The 23,765-nt window shown below is 41.6% G+C and overlaps 3 protein-coding genes across 4 annotated transcripts in view; 1 reads left to right on the forward strand and 2 right to left on the reverse strand.

The window, feature by feature from the left end:
* The window catches only part of LOC131879996 (uncharacterized), a 47,740-nt gene extending 45,834 nt beyond the window's left edge, over positions 1–1,906 (forward strand). For both annotated transcript variants that reach the window (XM_059226495.1, XM_059226496.1), the window contains exon 4: positions 295–1,906. In XM_059226495.1, coding sequence (XP_059082478.1) covers positions 295–1,450 — 1,156 coding nt within the window. In that variant the 3' untranslated portion in view covers positions 1,451–1,906. The remainder of the gene's footprint in view (positions 1–294) is intronic.
* A 9,438-nt stretch (positions 1,907–11,344) lies between these two features.
* Positions 11,345–14,842, reverse strand: LOC131879995 (vascular endothelial growth factor receptor 3-like). The gene has a single exon (XM_059226492.1). It carries the CDS (start codon positions 14,046–14,048, stop codon positions 11,436–11,438), a length of 2,613 nt encoding a protein of 870 aa, XP_059082475.1. The 5' UTR covers positions 14,049–14,842; the 3' UTR covers positions 11,345–11,435.
* A 132-nt stretch (positions 14,843–14,974) lies between these two features.
* Positions 14,975–22,279, reverse strand: LOC131879997 (sodium- and chloride-dependent glycine transporter 1-like). The gene is made up of 12 exons (XM_059226497.1): positions 22,010–22,279; positions 21,019–21,172; positions 20,554–20,685; positions 18,965–19,120; positions 17,969–18,053; positions 17,399–17,895; positions 17,121–17,307; positions 16,915–17,039; positions 16,672–16,774; positions 16,143–16,368; positions 15,957–16,074; positions 14,975–15,458 (listed from the first exon to the last, which is right to left on the reverse strand). Exons 1-12 carry the CDS (start codon positions 22,148–22,150, stop codon positions 15,403–15,405), a joined length of 1,980 nt encoding a protein of 659 aa, XP_059082480.1. The 5' UTR covers positions 22,151–22,279; the 3' UTR covers positions 14,975–15,402.
* Positions 22,280–23,765: the final 1,486 nt, after the last annotated feature.

Genomic DNA, 23,765 nt, shown 5'->3' on the forward strand with positions numbered 1-23,765 from the left:
ATAATCAATTTCATCAGTAAGAGCCCATCATCCTTAAATGAAAATAACATATCGTCAAGGGTCACCTGGTGGTGAAGCTTGCACGTGACCAATCCTAGCTAGTCAAAATATAAATATGTCTCGATAAATTGCCATTTCTGCACCATTTCAAGTCAATGCTCTAATCAAAAAGAACAACGGATGGGAGAGTAAATGTAGCCAATCACAGTCTGATTGAAATCAAATGTTCTAACAAAGCCGTCCAATCCAATAGCAATCATCGCTCTTTCTTTCACCACCGCCCTCTTCTTCCAGATATGGACTTTCCAACTGCCTGTTCGCTGCCACTTATGATCAAATCCTAGAGCGATGCCAATGCGTCCCGTTCTTCCACACCATGGCCTACAACGATTATCCGCGGATATGCTCGGGCACGAGTTTGATGTGCATGAACGACATCCTTCGCGATATCGGAAGTCACACCCACGTGAAAACCAACCAGAGTGGCCAGATCGTTTGGAAGCCCTGTCTGTTCTCGTGCCAAGACCAAAGCTACACCACGTCCGTGACCACGTCCACATTCCCCAACATGCACACGTTTCTCCGTGGTCCAGAGTTCTGTCTCATGCTGCGGAAGCTCAAATCCTCGTGCCAAACGTCGAAAAACATCACTCTGGATGAGCAGTATCCGAATTTGTGCCCACTCATTGGTCAGTTCCCTCAGCTCTGCCTTACCAAAACATTTGGACCCAAGGGTGAGGAGAGTTACATTGAATTCTTCAACGCTTCCCATGAGAACCCTTTGCCGGAGGAGGATGTGCTACAAGTGATTTTCTCCGATGAGATGACTTTGCGGCAAGAGGCCCTTCAACTCATTAGTTTGCTGCACAAGTATGCCCGGGAAAACTTATTGTTAGCTAATATTTACATCAAGGACCCAGCTGTTACCATGATCAAACGCGATCAAAAGATCCCAGTGATCTGGTTCGTGGCCAATGTGGGTGGCATCCTGGGCCTCTGTATGGGTTGTAGTTTAGTGACCGTTTTCGAGGTGCTTCACCATTTTCTTCTCCTCTTCTTGAAGACGGGTAAGAGGAGTGTGTCCAAGATACAACGAACCATGCGTTTAGCTAGTTTTAACGTGAATGAACCTGCCTCCAGTCGGAGAAATCGGAGTCGGTCCACGCGGAGAGCTGCCGGAGGCTCGCCATTCTTCCAAAAATACTCAAACTCCTCATTTCCTTTGGCCGGGACCACCGGATCCGTGGACCTCATTCACGTCCCAAACAACCATTGCTCAAGAAACTCTAATTTCCTCGCCGTTCCTCTGAGCAGACAGAGGGTCGAGGAGGGAAATTCAAAGACAAAAACCACTACAACCACCACCTTGTTACGTGTGAATGGCGATGCCAGTCATGAGACTTGGAGAAGTGAGGTGTGTCGTTGGACTCATCGTCGAACCAGTGTGTAGGCCATGTATTGCGCTTGGTTGTTGAGTTTCAAATTTGCCGCCATTTGCTAAAATGTGCCTTTTCAGTATAAGAAAGTCCGAAGAAGGTCGTACACCTTTGATCATTCCATGGAACAGACGGCTCAAGTTGTAGTTTGCAATCAAACTGAAAATAATTATCTATGAATCAGGAAATCAACATGAAGATATATTTATAAAGTATATAGATGGAAATACATAAAACTAGTAAAGCATGCACTTTCATCCCAGGGTCTACCTTCCTTTGAACGTAAGTTGAGTGACTAATGACTTCCGCTCTTCCGAATCCGCTTCCTTTTCCAACAGATTTGTCTTGCCATTTCTCTGTTGAGCGGGCACAAAACGATCAAGAGAAATGGAGGAATCATGCTTTCAAGATATGGTAAATAATACATGCTTAAAAAGAAATATATAAGCTGCAATTCTGCTCACGTTCAAGACACATTTGAATCATTTCCTGGTTTCTTTAGTCTGAGCAAATCATTTCAAATTGGCCCATCCCCTTGACGCTAGTTCTATTGTCCTGTGCTAAAGCATTTGAGCTAGTCCAGTTGTTAAGACTTTTTCCTTTCCAACGTGACGATTGTTTGTGTCGGCTTTCAATAGTTCTTGAGATTCTCTGGAGAATTGATGACGACAACTCAAAGTGAGATCAAGTCTAAAAAACATGGAAGACATCGGATGAAAAAATATGCCTCCCACCATATCGCAACTCCATCAAGAAATTCGTTAGTTATGGTGTAAATCTTGAAAGCCATAATTTGATATTAAAAAAATCATGATGGTTGATTAAAGAACACCAGCCCCTTAAGGAGCTGCATGTTCTGCTCTACATGTATTCATAGAAGGGTCTCATCTAATTCTCACAATAAAAGAGGTAACTGTAATCTCTGAGTCAATGACAGGTAGACCTATTGCCTTTATTCATATTGCTGTATGTATACTAAGACAAGATACATAATGCCGAAAAAAATTACCATTTGTCAACCTTTGGACCCAATTGCTTACCTCAAAAGCTCAATTATATCCCACCCAGGCTTAATTCAACTCGAAACCGAATGATGAATAAAGTCCATATATCGAGGTCTCAATGGGAAATTAAAATCAAAATCCGCTATGCGCTGGGTTCAACAATGTTTGCCATTGTTCTCAGAGCCCCGTGTCCATCTATTATGTTGCTTTGGGTTTGGCCTTGTCTTTGGTCAATTGCGTCTCTCTTTTCTATTTCGTTTATTTTGCCTTTAGGACTGACGTTAGAAATAAGAGCAATTATTGATGAAAATTTAGAAATACGACTTGAAACTCGATTAACTTTCACCATTTCCTTTTTAGCATCCACCTCCAGTAGAATCAAGGTTTTGTAAATTGTGTTTATGCTCAAAAATTCACTCTAGTTCTAAACCGTTAAGCAATTACTTGGACTTATCGTACTGAAGAAGATTACTCTTCAACCTTGCCTTACGTTCCATTTGCAAGTGTAACCGCAACGAAACATCAGATTTCCATACGAGTTGGAAAACTATCATAACGCCTCCAAACAGCCTCACATGCCATGAATTATGGTTTTTCTAATGAGCATAGTGCCCATAAGAATGTGGTTTCCTGGCATTCTGTTTTAAGGGTGCTTTAATAGCAGATCCGTCCGACCGTCCCATCTAAGTGCTCAAGACCAGATTCCAGTATGAACTCGTTCCGCAAGATATTAGCACTGATACTATTGAAACAGCTTACTGTGTTAACATAAACGCTATAACAAATAATGATCGTAAGGATTTGCTAAAGACCGCTCATAAATCAATGTGGAACTGACAACCAAATAGGCCCCATTTTGCACGCAGTTTGTTCACAAGAGAAACACAAGAAAGCGGTATCTGACAGACAGAGCGTACATCTGGATGATAGATGACATTCCTCTCTAAGTATGATGGCCGAGTAAGATGTCATGTGTAGAATGCTTTCCGGCGTTGTGCTCTTCGCGCTAAGGCCTACTTTATCGTCATGGCACCAGTCTCTCGGTTTCAAATGAGGCTTCCTCATTTGACAATGAACCTTCAAGGCACCAATGTCACTGATATGTATTTCAAAAACTTACCCCCATCAACTCAAACACGATGGGGCATCCTATTTGTGATCCTCTATTTCGTGGGCCTGGGCTTAAAATGGATCGTTATTCGGGAACTGAAACGAGCCTCCGACCAGAACAAATGCTCCAGAATAGCGGAGCTTTTGTTCCACAACCACGTGGTTAACCTGATGTCCTTCTTCACCGGGGTGTTTCAAGGTCTGGCCATTGGATTGCAACATCCTTTGAGCAATTGGATTGGCTCTTGGGGTTGCCATGTTTTTGACCTTTTTGCCGTCTTCACTCTTCTACAAACGGCCATCGATGGGACTGGAATCGCCATCTACAGGTACAGCGTAAACCCACGTTTGGATTTGCTTTAAACTGTGGAATTCCAGGTACATTTTTTTTCTATTATTATGTTGACCTGAGCTCTAGAGTCAGAATCGTTGTGATGTTAAGTATGTCCCTTCCTTTTTATCATCATTATCGTCAAATAACTTGTCTCGAAAAACAATTTATTTGTTGATCGAGCAAGTTAGTTTTGGTAGTAATTCCTACCTCAGCTACATTCGTTTTTTGTCTATTGAGGATCTTTAATCAATTAGTAAACTAAGATGTAATAAGTTGGACAAGTGATTTGATGGAATGAAGTACAAGCTATTCCATCGTCCATTACCCTCCGACTACCAGACTTGATATTTAAACTCGGTCTGAGGCTTGACATTTGCAATTGTTCCCAAGCACGTAGAAATGTTCCAATTCACAAAGTTTATTTCGGCCGCTTGAATGGTTGGTTTGCAAAAGAAGCTTAAGGACGGTTTAAACATTGATATTTACAGCACATGATAAACTAAATGTATGTAGGGGAGAGACATAAGGGGTGAATAGTTTTCGGCCTGTGCTTGACCAAGAGGAAGGTGGCCCATTTGTTCTAAACTTTTTTAATTGAGATTTAGTAATCGCCAGACCTGATTAGAAACCAAGTCATATGCAGTTTTTTGCATGTTGTTTTAAATCGAAGGTTGACCGAGGCATAGAACAAATATTTAATTACTACCGAACATCGAATCATGAGACTTCATAATAATGCTTTTGTCGACATTGGAGCAAGCAATTACCTCCCTTGGTCTATAAAGCAAGATCATCACTGAATCAGTCTTTCCAATCCTACTCATGTCGTAGCCCTTACTCGATCCATCAGAGTCAAATGGATGTTCCAATTCTTGATCGTGAAACGGTCCGCTGATTACAGAGAAATGAGTTTCCTTCCTCACTTTGCCCAATTCAATCGTGAATTGTGTCTTTTATTGGAAAAAGGGCTTATTTAAATATATACTGTAAAGAAAATTGGTCAATTGTGTGACTGTGGCCTCATCTCGTAAACCATGTGCCCGCCAAGCTTCTTCTTGACTAAATCTTTCATTAGAGTATGATCAGAAAGACGTGAGTCCAACGTAGCTACAACAATGAAATCCACTGTCTTTTTCTTAGACTCCTTCACTGTTCAATTTGCTTCCTACAAACTTTCATAGGGAATACAAAGGCGTTGATACGCTTACATCTTTTAAGTCTGACTTGAACAATTCTTTGACCAAAATTCCAGAGCAACATTAAATTCAAGGGCTAACCAGATCGACCAACTCTAATTTGTTGGTGAAACATCCGTTATATGAATATTACGTTAAGCAAGAAGTTAAACTACATCTTGAATTGCACGAGATTGCTTTCCACGGAACAGTAATAAACGCAGGAAAGAAAGAATGATAATGATCAAAATAGTTTTATTGCAGATTCTTGTACATCTTTGCGCATCAATTCTTAAAATTCAAATGTGGAGAGAAGACTATGAGCCGCATCATCATTTGCGGAGGAATCATGTTGTGCGTTGGCATCACAATTCTTTTCAAGCTGATGCGGTTTTTCGACATCACCGTCTTTGCGGCCATTTGCGAGGGACGAACCCATCGATATCCACAACAAGTGACTCCTGCTTCCCTCCTACTTCGCAAGGTCACCTACCCAATTTTGGGCCTCGCTTTTACCTTGGAGATGGTGTCTTATGTGGCTATTTATTGCTACATATTTAAGCATGAAAGGGTGAGTTGTCAAGTGAACTAAGTGTGTTAATATGAAATAAGCCCTTCACTTAAAGTGAGTCTGATGGTAATGGGAGACTGCTCAAAATATGCATCAGATTCAATTTTCCATGACGCCTTAATGGGTAAATGCCTTTTGTCTAATATGTAAAACTTTTCTCTAAGTACCTACTTAACCCCTGAGGTATTTTTCTATGTATGATCATGAACCACTGGAGTATGAACGGGGATGGTAAGGTTGAAAATTAGCAACTCCAATTCGAGTCAACGAATTAAATTCTTCTTCAAATGAGGCTGGCCCCAGATCCCTGCGATTGCGTATTTCAAATGTCAGCTCAATCAAACGACTGGGTCCAAAGTTATGCCCTCTCAAAGTGCAGTACATAACAGAGCACAGAATGAATGACTTAGCCCTCTTTTGTTTAATCAATTACTACAAGAGGGCTAGTTCGTTCATTCATTGAAGTGCTTTGTAGTGCCTTTTTAGACGGCATAACTTTTGATCCAGTCGCTCGATCAAGCTGAAAATTGAAATGAGTAATTGTTGTAGCCTGGGATCATTCTCATTTGAAGAAGAACATAATGCGTTTACTCAATGGCGAAAAGCTAATTCCCAAACCAAGCGTCCCCGTCCATATTCCAGTTGTTCATGGCATGATATACCAAATGATTAAGAAGCAGACCATAATAAGATGTCAAATCTGAGCTTTTTCCTTCTTCCTGACGTGTTTTGAGATTGAAAAAGGGAGCAAATCCCAAGCTATAGAAGTATTCGAATTTTTGTTAATTGTTTTCTGAGATTTGTAATGAATTAATTCGTAATGACACCAAAAGGCAAGCCTGGAATGATCACTTTCTAGCATGACTGCTAAGTTGGCATATCAGCTCCACGTGCAAGCACATTTGAGGCTCGTTTTAGTATCTAATAATGAAGACCATAAACAAATAAGCATCAAGAGTGAGAAATGAAACCTTTTCCTTGAGCCGTGTTTTTATTTGTTAACTGAAGCACGGGAGCTCCTAACTGTTCCAGGAAGCTCCTACTTCATTTTCAGGAGGTCCTTGATGTCAAGAGACTGATATATATACATATGCAATAATTCATATTACCTTTCCTATCCTTTTTCAGGTATTATGGGGCAAAAACTTGGGGAAAGCCGGCAGAGTTCAAAATAGACCGAACTATTTTAGCAGCCTTCACATGACTTTTCTGACTCTTTTAATCAAAATCACGTTTTACGTCATGTTTTCTATCTACGTGCGCCTCCAACAACCATATCATGTTCCCCGTCAGGTGTCGGTGGAGGTTGCCATGGTCATTTTTCCCTTGGCTTCTTTTGTGGCCTGCCCATTGGGTCAAGTGTCATTTTTATATGTACCCAAAGCGATATCTAATATGAATAGGAAAATATTCCCGCAATGACGAAACTTGCATGAGATGCAGGGCATTAGTAACGAAATTACAGTGATTCGTTCCTTTTTTTGAAAAAGGAACTGTAATTGCACTACATTTTAAAATTGTGTAATTGTGACGACCCAAAAACTAAAAGAATCACTCGCTACTCGTTCCTTCTTCACCTTCCAGAATGGCCTTTAAATTTTCGTTAATCTCGTGACTGCTGAGATTTCAACAGAAATTTCCATTTATTGCTAACTCCACCCAGCGTATTGCGATCAAAGAAAGTCAGAGTTGAAAATTGTGCTTGCTCTTAGCTACGCTCAGGGTGACTTTGGTTTTTTTAATCTGAAATTGTTCTTGCTCCTTTATTGTTTACATCTTGTCAATCAGATTCATAGATAACTTCATATATAGATCGATCAAAGGCGCTGCGATCGCTTGTTTTCGTCTCAGCTGTCGCTGGTGGAAAAAAGGCTTCATTCGCAGTCAAGTTACCTAGGACAACTATGGTACAAATTTGAATCGTTGACGGCTCGTCCAGCTTCAGAGTAGAAACCCCTAATACGACTCCTTATCAAGCAATTACTCTCGTCTAGCATGCTTCATAAAACGGGTTTGAGTAAGTTGTCCGACCACATTTTGAAGAACAAAATTTTGAAGGGGTTAAAATGGGCCCAAGTTAAAGTTTTCATTCATGTGGTGGAAACACTTAACTGAAAGGCAAGGAACAAGCCTAGGTTGAGGCTGACCTCCAAAGGTGTCGGAATTACCTTGATTACGTAAAGGTGCAATCATGTCGCCAACATTCAAGCACATTGTTGGGAGATTGAAACGAAATTCCGAATGCCTCATCATTGCGTTGCAATTTCGGATACATTTTGTTACATTTTCGACATGCGTTGCTAAACAAGGGCAATCAATAGAGTACGTGATTTGCTCTACTACTGTCCGAATACGTGTTTTATGTGTTACATGGTTTATGCCCCAAAAAGCATGTTTTTATTATTCTACCGCTCTTTCTACCTGTATGTTTGTAAGATTCAAAAGAAATTAAGATTAAAGAGGAATACCAAACGTTTCATGAGAATGATTCAACTTGCCTGAAGCGAGAATTCACGAAATATCTGTGTCCCTTTTCCACCAGCGTCAGCAGACCTGAAAACATGCTCATGCGGTACAGCTCCTGTTGAGCTTAAGCATTCTAGTTATGGTTTTCTATGATCAGATTCCGTTGGACTGAAGAGCTGATTGAGTGCAATTGTCAAGAAAGGAAAATCTCTTCTTAGCTTGACTATGATGCATCAAATTTCTAGAGCCTCCTCATTTCCACGGCTTAAGGCAAAGACTTCTCACAGGGAAGCTTTACCGACTTCACAATGTCCAATACTGGTTTTCCAACATGACTTTTGTGACGTTGTTTCAAACCTTCAACAATCATTATCCCATCCAGGGCCCCAGTCTTGATTACTCAAAGCATTATAATGCCAAGGCTATTTGACTAAAAATGTTGACACAAAATCTTCGAATGTTACGTATTTGGACTCCTTGAGTCAAAAACACAATTTCTTCAGGGAAGAATGGTCTTGATTGGGCAAAAACCATAAAATATTGGTAATCTAAAATTTGAGCAAAAGTGATTGTAACGAGTAATGGCGTCATATTTTTTTCGAGTAACGGTTGTGTAACGAATTACTATTTTTGACCAGAGTAACAGTAATTGTAATTCGTTCCTTTTATTGAGGAACGACTGATGCCCTGAATTGATCTCTCTGGATACAGCAAATTTTCCGACAAATTTTTTTCCAATACAGTGACTCAACACCAAAATTTAAGTTCTTGCATTGCACCAAGAGAGCGCTGAATCATCAAACCAAAATGATTCGAGCCTTTTTGAAACGTAACAAGTTTTGTCCTACCCTGAATGTTTGTGAAGCATCCAGTGGAGCCCTAAGAACGTTTGATTCTCCATCTGTGATGTTCATTGTGTTCTCCAACCTACGCAACCTATCCATGTTTCGAGTTCAATAAACTTCCTTTCCCTTCAGTCAGTCGGAATCAGACCAACGATATACATACGTCGCGAAAATTCAATATCTTTGTAGCAAATGCAAAATCAGGGATTCCAGGGTTCTTGTCTTTCAAATTTTTAGTGAAAGGCACCAATTAAAGATTAGATTTGTCCTTTGAATCATAACGGTCTTTTTTCATACGTTAATAATGATATGAAGCCAGGATAGTAGTCTAGTGTCAAGAACTAATTAAAAAAATCAGGCTGATATGGTTCTTTTTTTGCTGGGTATTTTCTTTGTTCCCCATGAGAGTAAAGAAAAGGAAATTCAAGGAAAAAATTAGTGCAGCACCCTGATTCTGGGCATTTTTCGGTGGAAGAATTTGAGGAAACGTCACAGCCAACTCCCAACGTTTCTGTTTCTCCACTTTTTGCGAAAACATCATCAGTTCAATGAAGTGAAACCACCCTTTATCTCAACCAAACTGAAGTAATTCTGGAAACTACGAGCCCAAAATTGGAGGTAGATCAGCTGGTAACCCTTTACTTTTGATAATCTGGATATAACCCACATTTGACAAAAAAGCATCAGGCATTGGTGAAAAAAAGATGAGTTGCTTTTGAGTAGAGCTTCAATTTCTACTTAATAGGAATTTTACATAAAAGGTAGGGTATTTTTAAATCACACAGTGTAAGACTGAAGTCCAGCCCACTAGATTTGAGTTTTAGACTCTAAAAGAAGGGTTTTCAGCACAAGGATCCAAAATAGCCAATTAAAAAAGGTGTCATATTTGTTGAGATGTATCCTTCCATGATTTTAAAATATTCAAATGAGTTTTAAGAGCAATATGTAGCTCAGAGCTATAATATGCCAACTTTTGAGTTTGGGGTCCATTCCCAAATTGAGAATCATGGATTCATAACAAGAGCACCAAATTGCCTGAAAGTTGGTCAAGATGTTTCTGAAACAATTTTCTTCAAACAATACAATTGGCAAAAACATATTGATTGATTGTGTTTAGAGCCAATTCTTGCTTTACAAAGAATATCTAATTCAAATTTTACAGCAATTGTACTTAAAGACATAATAGAAGTCATATTAAGTATACTTAAATGTCTTATTTGAAGCACCTACCATCAATGGTTACAAAAATGATATTAGTCACACTCTTTGAACAATATGTATGTCAATATAGTCTACAAAAAAAATTCTGCACCATTGGTTTAGGCCTAAGTTGGCGGGAAAGGTTTTGTGATCACAAAAAAGTCATACTTCTCTCTTGTGTCCTTGGCCAGACTAACTAGCGATGGGATCTCAAAATCAGGATTGCTAGAAAGCTAGGAAAGTCAAAGCACTAGCCGTTTCCAACGTAACATCAAAGATTAGGTTTCATCCCAAAAGCAACCCGGGTTTGATCAAAGAAAAATCAGGGTTGCTTTTTGTGACCAACTAACGGGTTTCCATTATTTCGCTAGTAATGCGACATGCCACTGAAAATGTAAATTGGTAGCCCTAGTCGCAACCTCCCGTGATTTTTTTTATTTGATCCCATCTGTAACTTAAGACTAACGGAATTTTGATCATTCCTACCACAAACTAGCTTTTTTGCCATCAAAATAGAAAGATATTACTACATTACCATTAATACTATGCTTTTGAAGCGTGGCAATGAACATTATAAAAAAGAAGAGGACATAAAACGGGTTCCTGAGAAACAACCAACTTGACATCATGTATGGCATTACGGGATCCCTCGACCTTAAAGAATTGTCTCCTACCACAAATGAAACTTCTTAAGCAATTGAGAACCTTGTCTTGGATCCCATTCTCATGTACGTAGTTTGTTAACTATAAGTCCATGATCTACCATTGGCAAACACCAAGCCCAGAAAGGGTACGACAGGCTATTAATATGTTATTCAGATATAGTAATTTAGCATCCTCGTTTATCTTTGGATTTTAGAAACTCTTGAACACACAGTAGATTGTTCATTGTTTATTGAAGTTGAGATGTACTGAAGGTTTACATTTTCCGCCGAAATCACAAAAGGCCCACGAAAAAAAAATTGACCCGATGATTTTGAACCAACATTCTTGCTGTCCTGAAACAGGCGTCTTCTATCTCATAAAATTGGCCATGCATACAAACAATCAGATCAACAACTGTCTTCTACATGTTAGATGTCTCACATCAATCCCTACAATTTCAATAATTATCCCAAAATATCCCGAAAATTTATCAAACCAAATAGGAGCCTCTAGAAAGCAGACTTGGATTTGAAACTGCTTTGTCCTCGACAACGACAATAAAGCTGAAGTTAATATATTTCGGATACAGATATTTCTCTTTCTCAAACACAGAATCAGGTACAGAGGTTGCAATCGATTTTCTCGTGTCTCACTGGCCTCTGCGAAGCGCTTGAATAGGCACATAATTAGAGGAGGCCGTACTCGTCTTCCGGTCCTTCATTTCTGAATGGCTGACGTATCCTTGATCAGAGGATGCCCTGGATTTGACATCTTCGGTACTTTGAGTTGAGGAATCTGTGTTATTTCTTGACTTGGCCTTCACTTGCGTGACTGTCACGTAGCCATTTGTTTGAGTATTTGGGTTCGAAGCGTCTTCTTCCACAGAGAACAGTCTATGATACGCATCACTGGGGATCTTGGTCAAACCTGCATGGCCTTCAACGGCGTCACTACTTTCCCGACTTAGTGTATTGCGCTTGGATAGAGTTTCGTGGTTGAATAGTAACTCTTTCACGCTTTCATATTCACCCACGAGCTTGTGATATGAGTCAAGTTCGTCCACAAACATCTCCGACTCGAAAAGACTGACAATTTCAGAGAATGAGATTCTTGCATTGGGATCCGCGATCCATGATGGAACCATGACCGTGTCATAGATTCGTTTGGCCCATTGCAGACTTTGAACTTCGCTCGGAAAGGGCAACCTTTGACCGGTCTTGATGGATTGAATTACCACATCCATCTCTTGTGAGAGGTAGGGCTCTTGGCCCAAGGAGAATATTTCCCACAACAGCACACCATAGCTCCAGACGTCTGACTTCAGGGTGAAACAAGCATCACACAAGAATTCCAAGGCCATCCATTTCCAAGGGACATAATGGCGTTTTTCCTTCTTGTAACGAACGCTGTCGTACATGGACTTGGAGAGACCAAAGTCACTGACCTTGGCGATGAGTTGGTCATCCAGAAGGATGTTCCGTGCCGCCAAATCTCCGTGCATGATCTTTTTGGACGAGAGATACTCCATGCCCTTGGCTATATGGTGAGCCCACTTGAGAAACATTCGGACTTCAAAATCAGTGGAAACAAGACCAGTGATGTTATTGTTGAACTGGGCTCGGTTCTTGATGATGAAGGTTTTCAAGTCTCCATAGGGACAATACTCGATGAGAAGCCACAACTCTCCTTGGTCAATGAGAGATGTACAAGAGCCCAAAAGGTTCACCAAATTGAGATGCAGGTCTAAATTGGTCAAGATCTTCATTTCTCCCATGAGTGAAGAAAACTGGGATACGTCTAATAAGTCCGCCACGGTTTTGATGGCGACCGTATCCAACGATCCTGGGTGAAGCAATCCGCAGGCCTCGCCGACGTAGACGGATCCAAAATTGCCCGAACCCAGGAGCTGTCCGATCTTGAAGTTTTCCCGATCAATCTCCAGCTTTGGATCATAGGATAAGGCATTGACTTGCTGGTTGAGACTCAGGTGAGGATTGATCTTGGACGGATCGCCACTCAATTGTTTTCGGAGGATATTCCGCAACTTGCTCTTGTCCATGGCATGAAATGGTTTCTCTTTCTCATTATTGTCGTCTTCATTCGGGGTAATCTCTTGGAAGAAGTGCTCGGAGAACATGGGGTCATTGAAAATGTTCATCAACTTCTCGTAATCCGTGGTTGTCTCTGTCCTCATGGAAGCAGCATCAGAAGTGACATACGACCCCTGAGATTGTGAGGATTTCAACGGGACCATGCTACTATATATACTAGTTTTGCTAATCTTTTCCCGAGCAAACTTGTTACGATAGCACATGTAGGCCAAAACTGCCAACACGGCCAACAAAACGACTGACAAGGCAATGCCAATAAAAGCCATTGTTCTATCCCCACCGTCGTCTTTGTCCAATGCTTGTGACAACATAAAAGAATCGACAACAAGTGAGAAATACGAATACTGTGATTTCGGGGGCGGGCCGAAGATTGGGGTGCCCACTCCCAAGGCCGTGTTGGTCACCTTTTCAATCCGAATGATCACGGGCCGAGGTTTGGAGACTTGGATCGGGCACTTGATGTTGTGTACCGCTGTCTCATCGACAACATTTTCCAGAACGTTGGTACCATTTTGATTCACCTTTTCACATTCAATCCAAGCATCTCGAGACTGGTTATAGAATGAGTACCTCACCACACTGTTGAATGGACTGGCATTGATTCTTCCCATTCCCCTGGATGCAAAGAGCTCCGTGACAATGGGATGAATATTGCAATCAAGAGTTCGATTGAAAGAGCATGATTCGGGATCTGATCCACGAACCACCAGGACTGTTGTGGAACAAATGGACTGAATACCCAAAGCCCGAGTTTGGCATTCTATACTGGAGTTGCGGTAGTTCCACGGCCCTTGGGTGGTCAGATCATTCACGTGTATTTTGGTCGACACCTCATGCCGCGAAAAGTCGGTCACATTTACTAATATGACGTTTCGTTTGTCCAGCTCATTATGGATGATCTTCACCTCTTGGTTCCGGGCCTTGGACTCGCATTGAAACTCGAGAATATCGTTGTAAGTTATGAACAAGGTCGGATTGTCACTTTCTTGTCCCACGATCAAAGCCACGCCTGATTTAGGGGCCACACTTAGCGACCCCAAATTGGAGTTACACACGGTGAGGAACTCGGATGGGTCTGAACTCCGGCATGAATGTACGAAAACGCCAATAACTAAGCACAAAGTCGAAGCACATTGAGAGAACTTGGCCATATTCTTTGGAAAAGACTTCCGCTCGAAAAGTGATCTAAAGATTTAGTCCTCTACCATGTCTCAAACTCATTGCGTCACGGCTTTGAAGCGAGTCAGACTCACAAAATACCCCAATGATGACTGAGAATCTGTTAGTGCTAGCACCTATTTCTCTCTCCGTCTCTCCAGGATTGTCTGTTTATTTTCGATGTCGTGAGAGTCCCAAAGTGAATCCTCCGATTCAAGAGATCAGTTCATCGCACTTCCTTGAAATTTGGGACAGTGGGAATTCCAGCTTAATCACTCCAGACTTGTTTCGACAATGTTCGGTCAGGGCCAACTTAATTGCACACGATGCAACCAAAATGCTACCAATCTTCCTGCATAAACGTAGTAGAGATGACGGGCAGAATGTAAATGTTTTGAATGCGGTCAAGTTTCACTTGTTGCTAAGTTGTGGACAAAGGTGGTATCGAGTCAAATCAGATCCTGTTCACTATGCATGTATGTACACTAACTTTGCCTACACTAGAGACTAAAGTAGCCTACACCAGTCTTCTTGTTCATTGATGGAGGCCAACGAAGGGAGTGTAGCAAAGTAGCAGAGTAAGGAACAACATTTGGCTGGATAGGCTGATTTGGCTGGTTTGTGGCCACAATTTGGTGTCATGGAGTCCTAACGCTCAGTTGGTTGGACAACCAGGATTGAGCAAGAATCATAGACTGCAGCCAGTACTATACTTGATTCTAGAGCAGAGGATTTTACCCCGTGTGAATGTGGGTGCGTGCTGGAGTTGTTTGACAGGAATCAACAGATCTCAGCTTGGTTGTTGGTCCGTCAAAAAGTACGAAGTCAAAAAATACGCCATATCACGAGTGTTCAAAGCCAAGGGAGCTTCACGGAACTTGACGTACTTTTCATGGAAGTTCAACTCCATGATTGGAAGGCTGTTCTACTAATAGTTTATTCAGCACATGAGCCTACAAGTGACAAAAGGGATAGCTTAAAATTAGCAATACTTGAAAGGGTCGAATCTGGGTCACAACCAAACTCCAATGAACGAGAACCAACAGCAACATCTAGTACATTTTCGCAAAGAAATTTCGTCATCTATCGCGAATCAAAATGGTCCGAAGGATTTCTCAAGTAATCGCTTCCACTCAGCTCATAAATTTGATACAGTATACAGTAAGGAACTAAGATGTCGAGTATTCGATACATGTCTCATATGCCAGTAAGTGGTGGTTATTTGGTTGGTTGGTTGGTTGGTTGGTTGGTAGTTTGGTAAGATGCTGGAGGTGCCGTCGATCCAGCATCCGGGTTGGTTTGAGAGATTGGTGGGGTTTCAGTGACAAATCAGACAAAATAAACGCTTTAGCACACCGCATCCAACGAGTTCAGTAATGTGTTGCCTTCATCCTTACTCATATCTGCAAAAGAAGGCGTCAATAGGACTCAGGAATCAAAGCATACTAATGAAATGTCAAAAAAAAATGCAAGCCGTTCTGCAGTTAAGAGCTACTTTTATGGCCTCAATCCCATTTCAAAGATCTCAAGTGGAATATATTTGAGATCTGGAGCTCCCAAAATTAAAAGCTTCAATCAACTTGAGAAGGTATTGAAAATAAACCTTAAACTGCAAATCTTCTCGTGTCTCTCAACCTCTTTACTTTTCGGTGACATAAAGGTGAAGCTTCACTTCTCTTTGTGATTATCTTACGAACAGCTTCCAAGAATATTGTTTCGGTTCTTTTGAAATAAGATCAAAACAATCATATCGCTTTGCAAGTACTTCCTGATTTCGAAATGACTTGGACAGAGACGATACCGATACATGACTTGATGTGATAAGTTTAGACATAGTCTTTGTTTAAAAATGCAATTTTGCAACTTTGCAAAGATTGCTCGTTCAACAAAAGCATACTCACCGATCATCTCTTTACCCTCCAAGAAGCCATTTTCCTCCCATCCATCTTGAGCGTTCTGGTAGTCCCCTTCATTCAGCGGGCCCCAATTTGAATCGGGTTTGATCAGCTTGGAAATTCGCTACAATAAGGAAATAGCTTTTATTAAAAAAATCCCTAGATTTCCAAATCATCCTATGAAGTGCTTACCTCGGACAAGGGACCGGGAGTGGTAATGATTTTGGACAGCATCACCAATGGAATGGCGGCGACCGAAATGAAAGAGACCACCCATCCCAAGCCATTAGCCCACATTGGATAAACGTACTTGTCGTACGTCATGGGCTTATATCCGGCCCACGTGGCCACCAAGATGAGCAGAAGAAGCATTGGAGTGACGAATCTCCACATGGTCTTCCAGAAGCAATGGAACAACCTGGAAATGGAGAGTGTTTTTCATGAAGCCAATTCAAAGGCAAATTCTCAAACGTGATATTTTTTTAATCCTTGGATAGAGGAGCAGTTCTGGTACCATGGCGACCTCGGTAGTTGTTTAGAGAAGATATTTGGAAACATGAAAAGACGACATAATGTCGTCAAAGCCTGCCATGTCTAAGCACAAATTTTGATTGAGAGAGGCTAATTTCATGTATTGAGGTCAGAGGGATACTGCTTTCTCCAGAATCATTCATCGCGGTGTTCTCAATGGTCTCGCAAATGCTGCGCTGCGTGCACTTACTTGTAAGCCTTGGTTTTGGTGTTCCATTGGAACATGATTTGGATATCTCCCAGGAATCTGTCCACACCATATATCCAAGCCAAGACAACAACCTCGCACACGCCTGAAAGGAAATTCAGTCGATAAAGTCTCATTTTCAGGGAGATACTGAAACTGGATATGCTAAAGATTCGGCGGGGTGTCAAATATCAACGAGCTTCTATTGCTCTATGTTGACTTGGTAGTTATTTGCCGTAGACTTACCGGTGATTAGGGCGGAAAACGTTCCAGCGTGGTTATCCAAGAGCTGAAGGATGTACATCCCGCCACGAGTGACCATACAAAGGCCCAAAACAAATCCAGTTGTGCAAGCGCATCCCAAGACCACTCTAGGCAAAAAAGTTGACAGATTATATCGATTAGTGTTGTCTGGATGCGATAAAGCCCAAAGACTCGCGTAGTCGGCTTACTGATGGTTGGCCTTTCCCCAACGTTTTGGCCACGCATCCACTACGATCGAAGTGACAGTTTCCAGAATGGAGAACTGCGTACCAAAGCCCAAAGCCAAGAGCATCAAAAAGAAAAGCAGAGCCCAGATTTTGGAGCCAGGAAGCAAAGACACGGCCTCAGGGTAGACCACAAAGGCCAGACCAGGACCTATTAGAAAGAAAAGGCGTTTAGAAAGAAAAGGCTTAAACCAATGTGTTCCTTTTGTGAGGTGATGAGCGTCTCAAAGGATGTCACTTACCCGAGGCAACCACTTCCGAAACGGGCTTTTGGAGCTCATAGGCCATGAAGCCGACGAAGCTGAAGACCACGAACCCGGCGAAGAAGCTGGTGGCGCAATTGGCCATCCCAATGACAATGGCGTCTCGGAAGCAATTATTGGAGAACTTGTTGTAGCTGGACAGGGTGATCAGGGCTCCCCAACAAGGACCCAAAGAAAAGAAGATTTGGATGGCGGCATCGGCCCAACATTGGACTTCAAGGAGTTTGGAGAAATCCGGCTTTATATAGAACCAAATCCCGTCCATGGCCCCATGAAGTGAGAGTCCCTTGATCAGTAGGAGGGTCAGGATGAAGTAGGGGAACAAAGACGTAAAGTAAACCATCTTTCCCAAGCTCTTGACGCCTTTGTAGAGGACCAAGAAGACAATCGCCCAGGCCAAAAATAGACAGAAAACCAATTGCCAGCGCATCCCACCGAGATCCTCGAGCCCAGGTGACAGTTCCAGCACGTTCCGACTACAAAGAAAAACGCTCTATTAGTGCTGAAAAGGCTTGGAAGAGAAGTCAAACGTTTGGAACAATAAGTTACGTGAAGTATTCTTGAGCCGCAGAGTCGTAGTTTTCAGGAACCTTTCCAGTCATATTCCTTGAGACATCATGGAGCTCCTGGCAACCTGAGAAGATTCAACGAAATATGCGCTTGAATATAGATTGGATAGAGCTCTGGGAACAACTAATCATAAATTGGCCTATTTTTACGGGGGCTCGAACCATCGAGAGAGAGTAAGAAAGCATTCGTTCCAAGGGCTCGCATGGCGTTTTGATTAGGAGTCTGCTGGAACTTTTTCAGTACACGTGACCAAATTATTAATTTCTTCAGGAGGGCTCGTTCCATTTTAGGTTAAAAAATTGGGCAGAGGTTGGTATCATTCTTTATCGATTGTTTCGTGGAATATTAACATTTGAAAATGTAATGACTAATCGTGATACAAACGTTACAAGCTTCTGGGTGCATTTTCCCACGTCTATGACGGTCGAACTTTCTCAATGCAAAGAAGCCGAACAAGTGCTAGAGATACCTGTTCGGTATATTGACAGAAAACACCAGTCCCTAAAAAGTCTAAGATTTTGAACGATTCAAGTAGTGCTGTTTGTTCCGACAGTACGTTGAAAACATTTTCAACTTTCGGACATTAACTTAGTAAAAGAAAAATGAATAATGGATAATGCTGGCTAGTAACTGGTTGCTGAAAGTACAAACTTGGAACGGCAAAAATGACATGTCAAGGCATAGATAAACGACATCACAGTTATTCTATTGGGTCAATATTTCCTCTCTCAAAAGTACGTTTTCCTATCAAATATTTCATGACTCACGTGATAAATAGATAGTCTTTCAATTGGAAATTAATATCAGATTGACCTTTTCCATATGCATTCAAAAGGGGTTTCCCCGAAAAGGGCCCCAATATCTAGTTGTGTATGCTCTAACCTTGTTGGCGATCAAACAGAATGACAGAGAGAAAAAACAATCCCCCTGAAGGGTTCAAAATAAACAAAGATTAAACGAGACTATCGTTTGTACCTTTGGTGTTCCACCAGTTGGAACACGTGACCCATGGGAGATCATCATCGAAGAGCGAGCTCAAGGTGGCACCAAAGTAGTACAAGGCCCAAGCGACGATAACATTATAGTACAATCCAACACCGAAAGAAATCAAGAACATCGACAACCCAATGCCTGAAAAGAAGATCACAGAAGATTAGATTGGACCTAACTCATTCCAAGCTATCCACATAAAGGCTGCCAGAAACAGCCTTATTCGCTCTCGGAAGTCTTGATCCGGTAAAATGGATTCAAACGAGAAACCAATGTAATCTGGACCATCAAAGGAAGTGCAAATGGTTTTCACTCCTAAGCCTTCCCTCACTGCTTGCTGTTGAACCTTCGGGAAAGCTTAAGGATTAGGAATAGCCAGCAAAGGTCACACTTGTACTAACAAGACAATCTGCGCACATCAAAAATTTGCATCCAATCTTTCTTTAACAACGTATGCTCTCGAGAGGATTTGAAGTTCTCGGAAAAGTGGCATGAAGTGGGAAAGGCTGTTTTTGAGAAAAGTGCGCCTTCCTTGAGACAGCTTAATTGAACTCCTCGTGACTTTCCAATCAAGACTTGGAGGCTCTTTGAAATCCGCTGCTTATTTCCCTTTAAATTGGGATGTCTCCGTCTTAATACTTTGATGAAAGGAAAGGCCCTTGTTCCATCTTTTCCGAGATCAAGTTCTCTCAACTTGTACTTTTTCAATTGGACAGGTTTATGGTCAACCAAACGTTTGAAGGGATCCAGAACAAAATACAGTTGAAAAGAAGATGAAAAATTGTCTCGATCGAGCCACGATCAAAGGTTGGGAATTTCCATAGCTAATCCCTAACGGGAATCAGGGTACAAAATTGAACTGTTCGAGAGACTCCTACATCAACCCTTGCAAAAAAACGGGTTTTTGGAAGTACGAACATTGGATGAGTCAAAATTGCCCAATTCAGGCATTGCGGTTTGAAGAGATTGCAAAAAACACGTACTGCTTGAATTCCTTTGGGTCAAAGACAGATATTTGGTAGTGTCTAGATATGGCAGCGACCCTGAGATCTTCGAATTGCGTGTTGAATCAAAATAGCCGATTTGTAGAATCTAATTTCGGAAACGGATTCACACATGACACATTTATTCCCTGTATCTTTTGAAAGTCACGACAGCCAACTCGTTTCGTTTCAGCCAACTCGTAAACTCCATTCTAACAATATTGATTGTATTGCTAGTCACTTTTCAGAGTGGACTTTTTAGTGTCGTCACAAAGGTCGTTCTTCAAAGGGGTCTTTTTTCACGAGCAAGCTAAAAAGATGCAATGTCGGTGTTTTGCAAATAGACGCTCGTTTTTGTCTGTTTTGTTCTTGTCATCACTGGAATGCTTTTTTTCAGGCGGTCATATCGCTTGTCTGACTGAATATCAAGTTTCTGAGACGAAAGACAGACAATCGAACTAAGAAAAACACTGGATCTGCAGTCAAGGCTGCATAACGACGAGGATATAACCAGGAACACGGAAGATGTCCTTCATCGTCGAAATACCTGGACTCGTGATGATAACACATAGGATGAAATGTTCTAAATACCTTGGAAGAGAGGCGAGATACACCAAATTGCGACCGGACTCTTGCTCGCAAATTGGCCAAACGAGAGCTCCATAAAGAACAGTGGAATTCCGGTCAGGAATATGTTCAATGCATAAGGAATGAGGAAAGCGCCTAAAACAAAGGAAGAGGATCGTCAGATATTAATACAGTCAATGTATGTTGCTTTAACGGACGGCGACTCCAACGGCGAATGGACAGCGAGAAAACGTTTTCTGGTCCAATAACATGCTTGAGTGATCCGTGACTGGCGGTGATTGACAAGTGGAAGAAAGTTGGTTCATCCAAATACACTTGAGGACCGTTTTCCATGTCATCGGCAACATTTGCCGAGGTATACAGTAACTTCATGTGCGCATATAGAGATTTCAGAAAAGGTGTAGAATACAACCCAACGCCCCCTGGTGGTCCATTGAGACCCAACTCATTGTCTGTTTGGTAACTCACCTCCGCCATTTCTGTAGCATAAGTAGGGGAATCTCCAGATGTTACCCAATCCCACGGCAAAACTCAAGCATGAGAGCATGAATTCGAATTGACTTCCCCATTCGGCTCTTTCGGGGACATTTGAGTTGCAATTCGATGACTCCAACTCAGAGACCTGAAAGAGATATTGATCAAACCGTTGCCTAGACCTTCAAGGGTACCTAGTTCATTGGATCATTTTATGGGATTGCGTCTAAGGTGTTTTCAAAGAGATGTATTTGTGGAATTGAACTTTGGAAGTCGGGAGTCAACGGAAGAAAGGGAATTTGACTTCAAAACGTTTTTGTCTGGCTAAACTGATTTCATGCCTTAGAGACCGGAAAAGTTATGTCTCTGGTGATGAATCAGAAGCAAATTCATCTGTGTCTTTGTGGGTGGACAGGTGATTGAAAAGTCATCTTTCTTTTGACGTGACCGCCTACTTCAAGACGCAATCAAGGCAACCTGAGCGACCTCGATTTTTGGGCCGAGGTTGAACTTGAATCCTCAAAAAAAAACTATGCCATTTACACTGTACGGCAACTTTATCGTCGGCCTATCATGCTTTAAAACCGTGGACCAAATTTCAAATATTTGAATCCATTCCAAATTCCTTGAGGAAGGTAGGTTTCTCGCTGCTCAAAGCGAGAGAGACAAATCACGGGTTGTATTTTACATCGAGAGATAATCAACACTTTATGTTCTCAGCAAGAATGTACCCAGGACAATATTGGGTCCCAATTTTCAAACACTGCCTGGAATGCCAGGTTTTAGTTAACGTGACGTCACTGTAAGGAATGCCTTGTCATTTCATAATCTCGTATGAGAATTGATTACAACCCAATGGTAATAAGTAAATAACAAAATGATGAGTCAAATTTTCAAGGTGATCCACATCGACCTTTCATGGTCCAAAAATATGCGAGCAAACTGTGCGGGCTTTTTGATCACAACCAATCGATTTATTACTCACCACCTTCAGCGGGGATTTGGGAGGGTCTTCCGGGGGAAGAATATGTCCTGGTACATGCACATCATTGATACGCTCTTCACGTGGAACTTCGGAATCCCGTCTCCAGACATGTTGGAGCTGATGGAACACTTTGATCTTCATAACGCCAGTTGTATCTTAAATTTAGGAGGGCTATTTCATTGAAGGTCCCTATTTTGCTGAGTGAATGTGAAGCAGGTCCACCTTCCAAGGATACAAATCAGCGAGTAGAGCGAAAGCGCACAATGTCGATCCCTAGGGCCAAGGTCTTGTGGCCTGCCAAGGCTCAGCTCCGGCTTGACTTTCCATTGGCAAGCCTTATCTCTCTCTCTCTCTCCCCGTCCCTTCCACGGTAATAGGATATCCAGTACTATCCAGTGCCGTCGAAGTTCTCTGAATCTTTCTCTCTTTCTTTCTCCCCGTCTCTCTCTTTCTCTCTCCCCCCATCGCTCCCCTGCTCTTTTGCACCCGTGCCCCATCACCCCCAACTCCCACGATTCCAAGGGAAGAAGAAGTACAATAGAAGAAAGCCAGCTAGACGGAGAAGATTCGCTGAAATGCTCTCGGGGTCTCGTTTTCAGCTTGGAACTGTGCTTGGCCCAACCTTCTATGGACGGTAGAACGCAGCAGTGCTGCCCCTGCTGATCAAGTTGGAAGGAACGCGGACGGAACGAAGACGAGATTCAACTTGTTTCGGCATTCATTTTACGAGGGCCACGCCAGATCATTGGTGTTTCCGTTATGCCTGTTGAGAAGAAGATCGAGTGGACTTCTATCCAAACTGGATAATTTGGCACCGGTTTGAAGGCCACTTTTTTAGATTAAAAGTGGCACAGTTTAGCATTGGAGATGAGGTTAGAGGCAAGATGATTGATCCACATTATGAGTCAAAGAATATGGGAATAATGCACAATTGGTTGAAGCTCATGAGAGATGTCATTCGGCACAATTCCATAAATATTCAATCTCAATTTTAACATTATTAGCAGACAAGATCGGGTCGTCATCGAGATCCACGAGTAATGGTGAAATTAGAGAGGTAGTAAGAAATCAAACTTCACCACTTGACTTGAAACAAATTCGTTCATACTTCATTTGAAATAGTATCGTGGTCTCCTTTTTGCCTCAAGAGATGGACATGTCTCGTTTTCTGCCGTTAACTTAATCCAGTAGTTTAACCCTTGTAACTTAAGCACCACTAAGCAGTCCAATTTGACGAGGAAAAGACCTCGTTACTAAGTAAGACCCCCAAGCATTTTTTTTACAATTTTTTTTTACAATTGTAATCTAGTTCTTTAAGAACACAACATGGACTTGCTACGTACATATACGAGCATATACATGCAAGGTCAAAGTGATGTCAAAGGAAGTAGCACCATGTTTATCATGTGAGCGAACACTATTATGAGGAAGATGTACAGTTTTACAAAAAAAGAAGAAAAAGAAACAAACCACGTCACCGACACTCGTGAGTTTCATCCGGCCAAGGAAAATATGGGTAAGGATTCTCAAAACTCAATGCCACAGTTCGCCTTTTTCTTAGAAAATTTAAATAGTGGTCAGATAGAAGGAGTACAATTCAGTTCTTAAAAACATTCGACTTGGACTGCACTTAACATGACAAATCATTATTAACTTGCCAAGTAGATTTATAAGATATTCCATATTGCAAGTTACCTTGCCTTCAGAATATTTCTTTGTCATATATCCAGTAACAATCACTTCCATGCCAGCATCA

Source organism: Tigriopus californicus, chromosome 5 (assembly GCF_007210705.1).
Source record: "Tigriopus californicus strain San Diego chromosome 5, Tcal_SD_v2.1, whole genome shotgun sequence".
In the NCBI taxonomy this organism is placed as follows: domain Eukaryota; kingdom Metazoa; phylum Arthropoda; class Copepoda; order Harpacticoida; family Harpacticidae; genus Tigriopus; species Tigriopus californicus.

Excerpts from the sequence above, each read along its gene's own strand:
- LOC131879995 (XM_059226492.1), bottom strand. The coding sequence starts at position 14,048 with ATGGCCAAGTTCTCTCAATGTGCTTCGACTTTGTGCTTAGTTATTGGC.
- LOC131879997 (XM_059226497.1), bottom strand. The coding sequence starts at position 22,150 with ATGAAGATCAAAGTGTTCCATCAGCTCCAACATGTCTGGAGACGGGAT. Across the intron at positions 17,308-17,398 it reads TTCGGAAGTGGTTGCCTCGG|GTCCTGGTCTGGCCTTTGTG; the intron begins GTAAGTGACATC and ends TCTTTCTAATAG. Across the intron at positions 16,369-16,671 it reads ACCAAAACCAAGGCTTACAA|GTTGTTCCATTGCTTCTGGA; the intron begins GTAAGTGCACGC and ends CTCCATTTCCAG.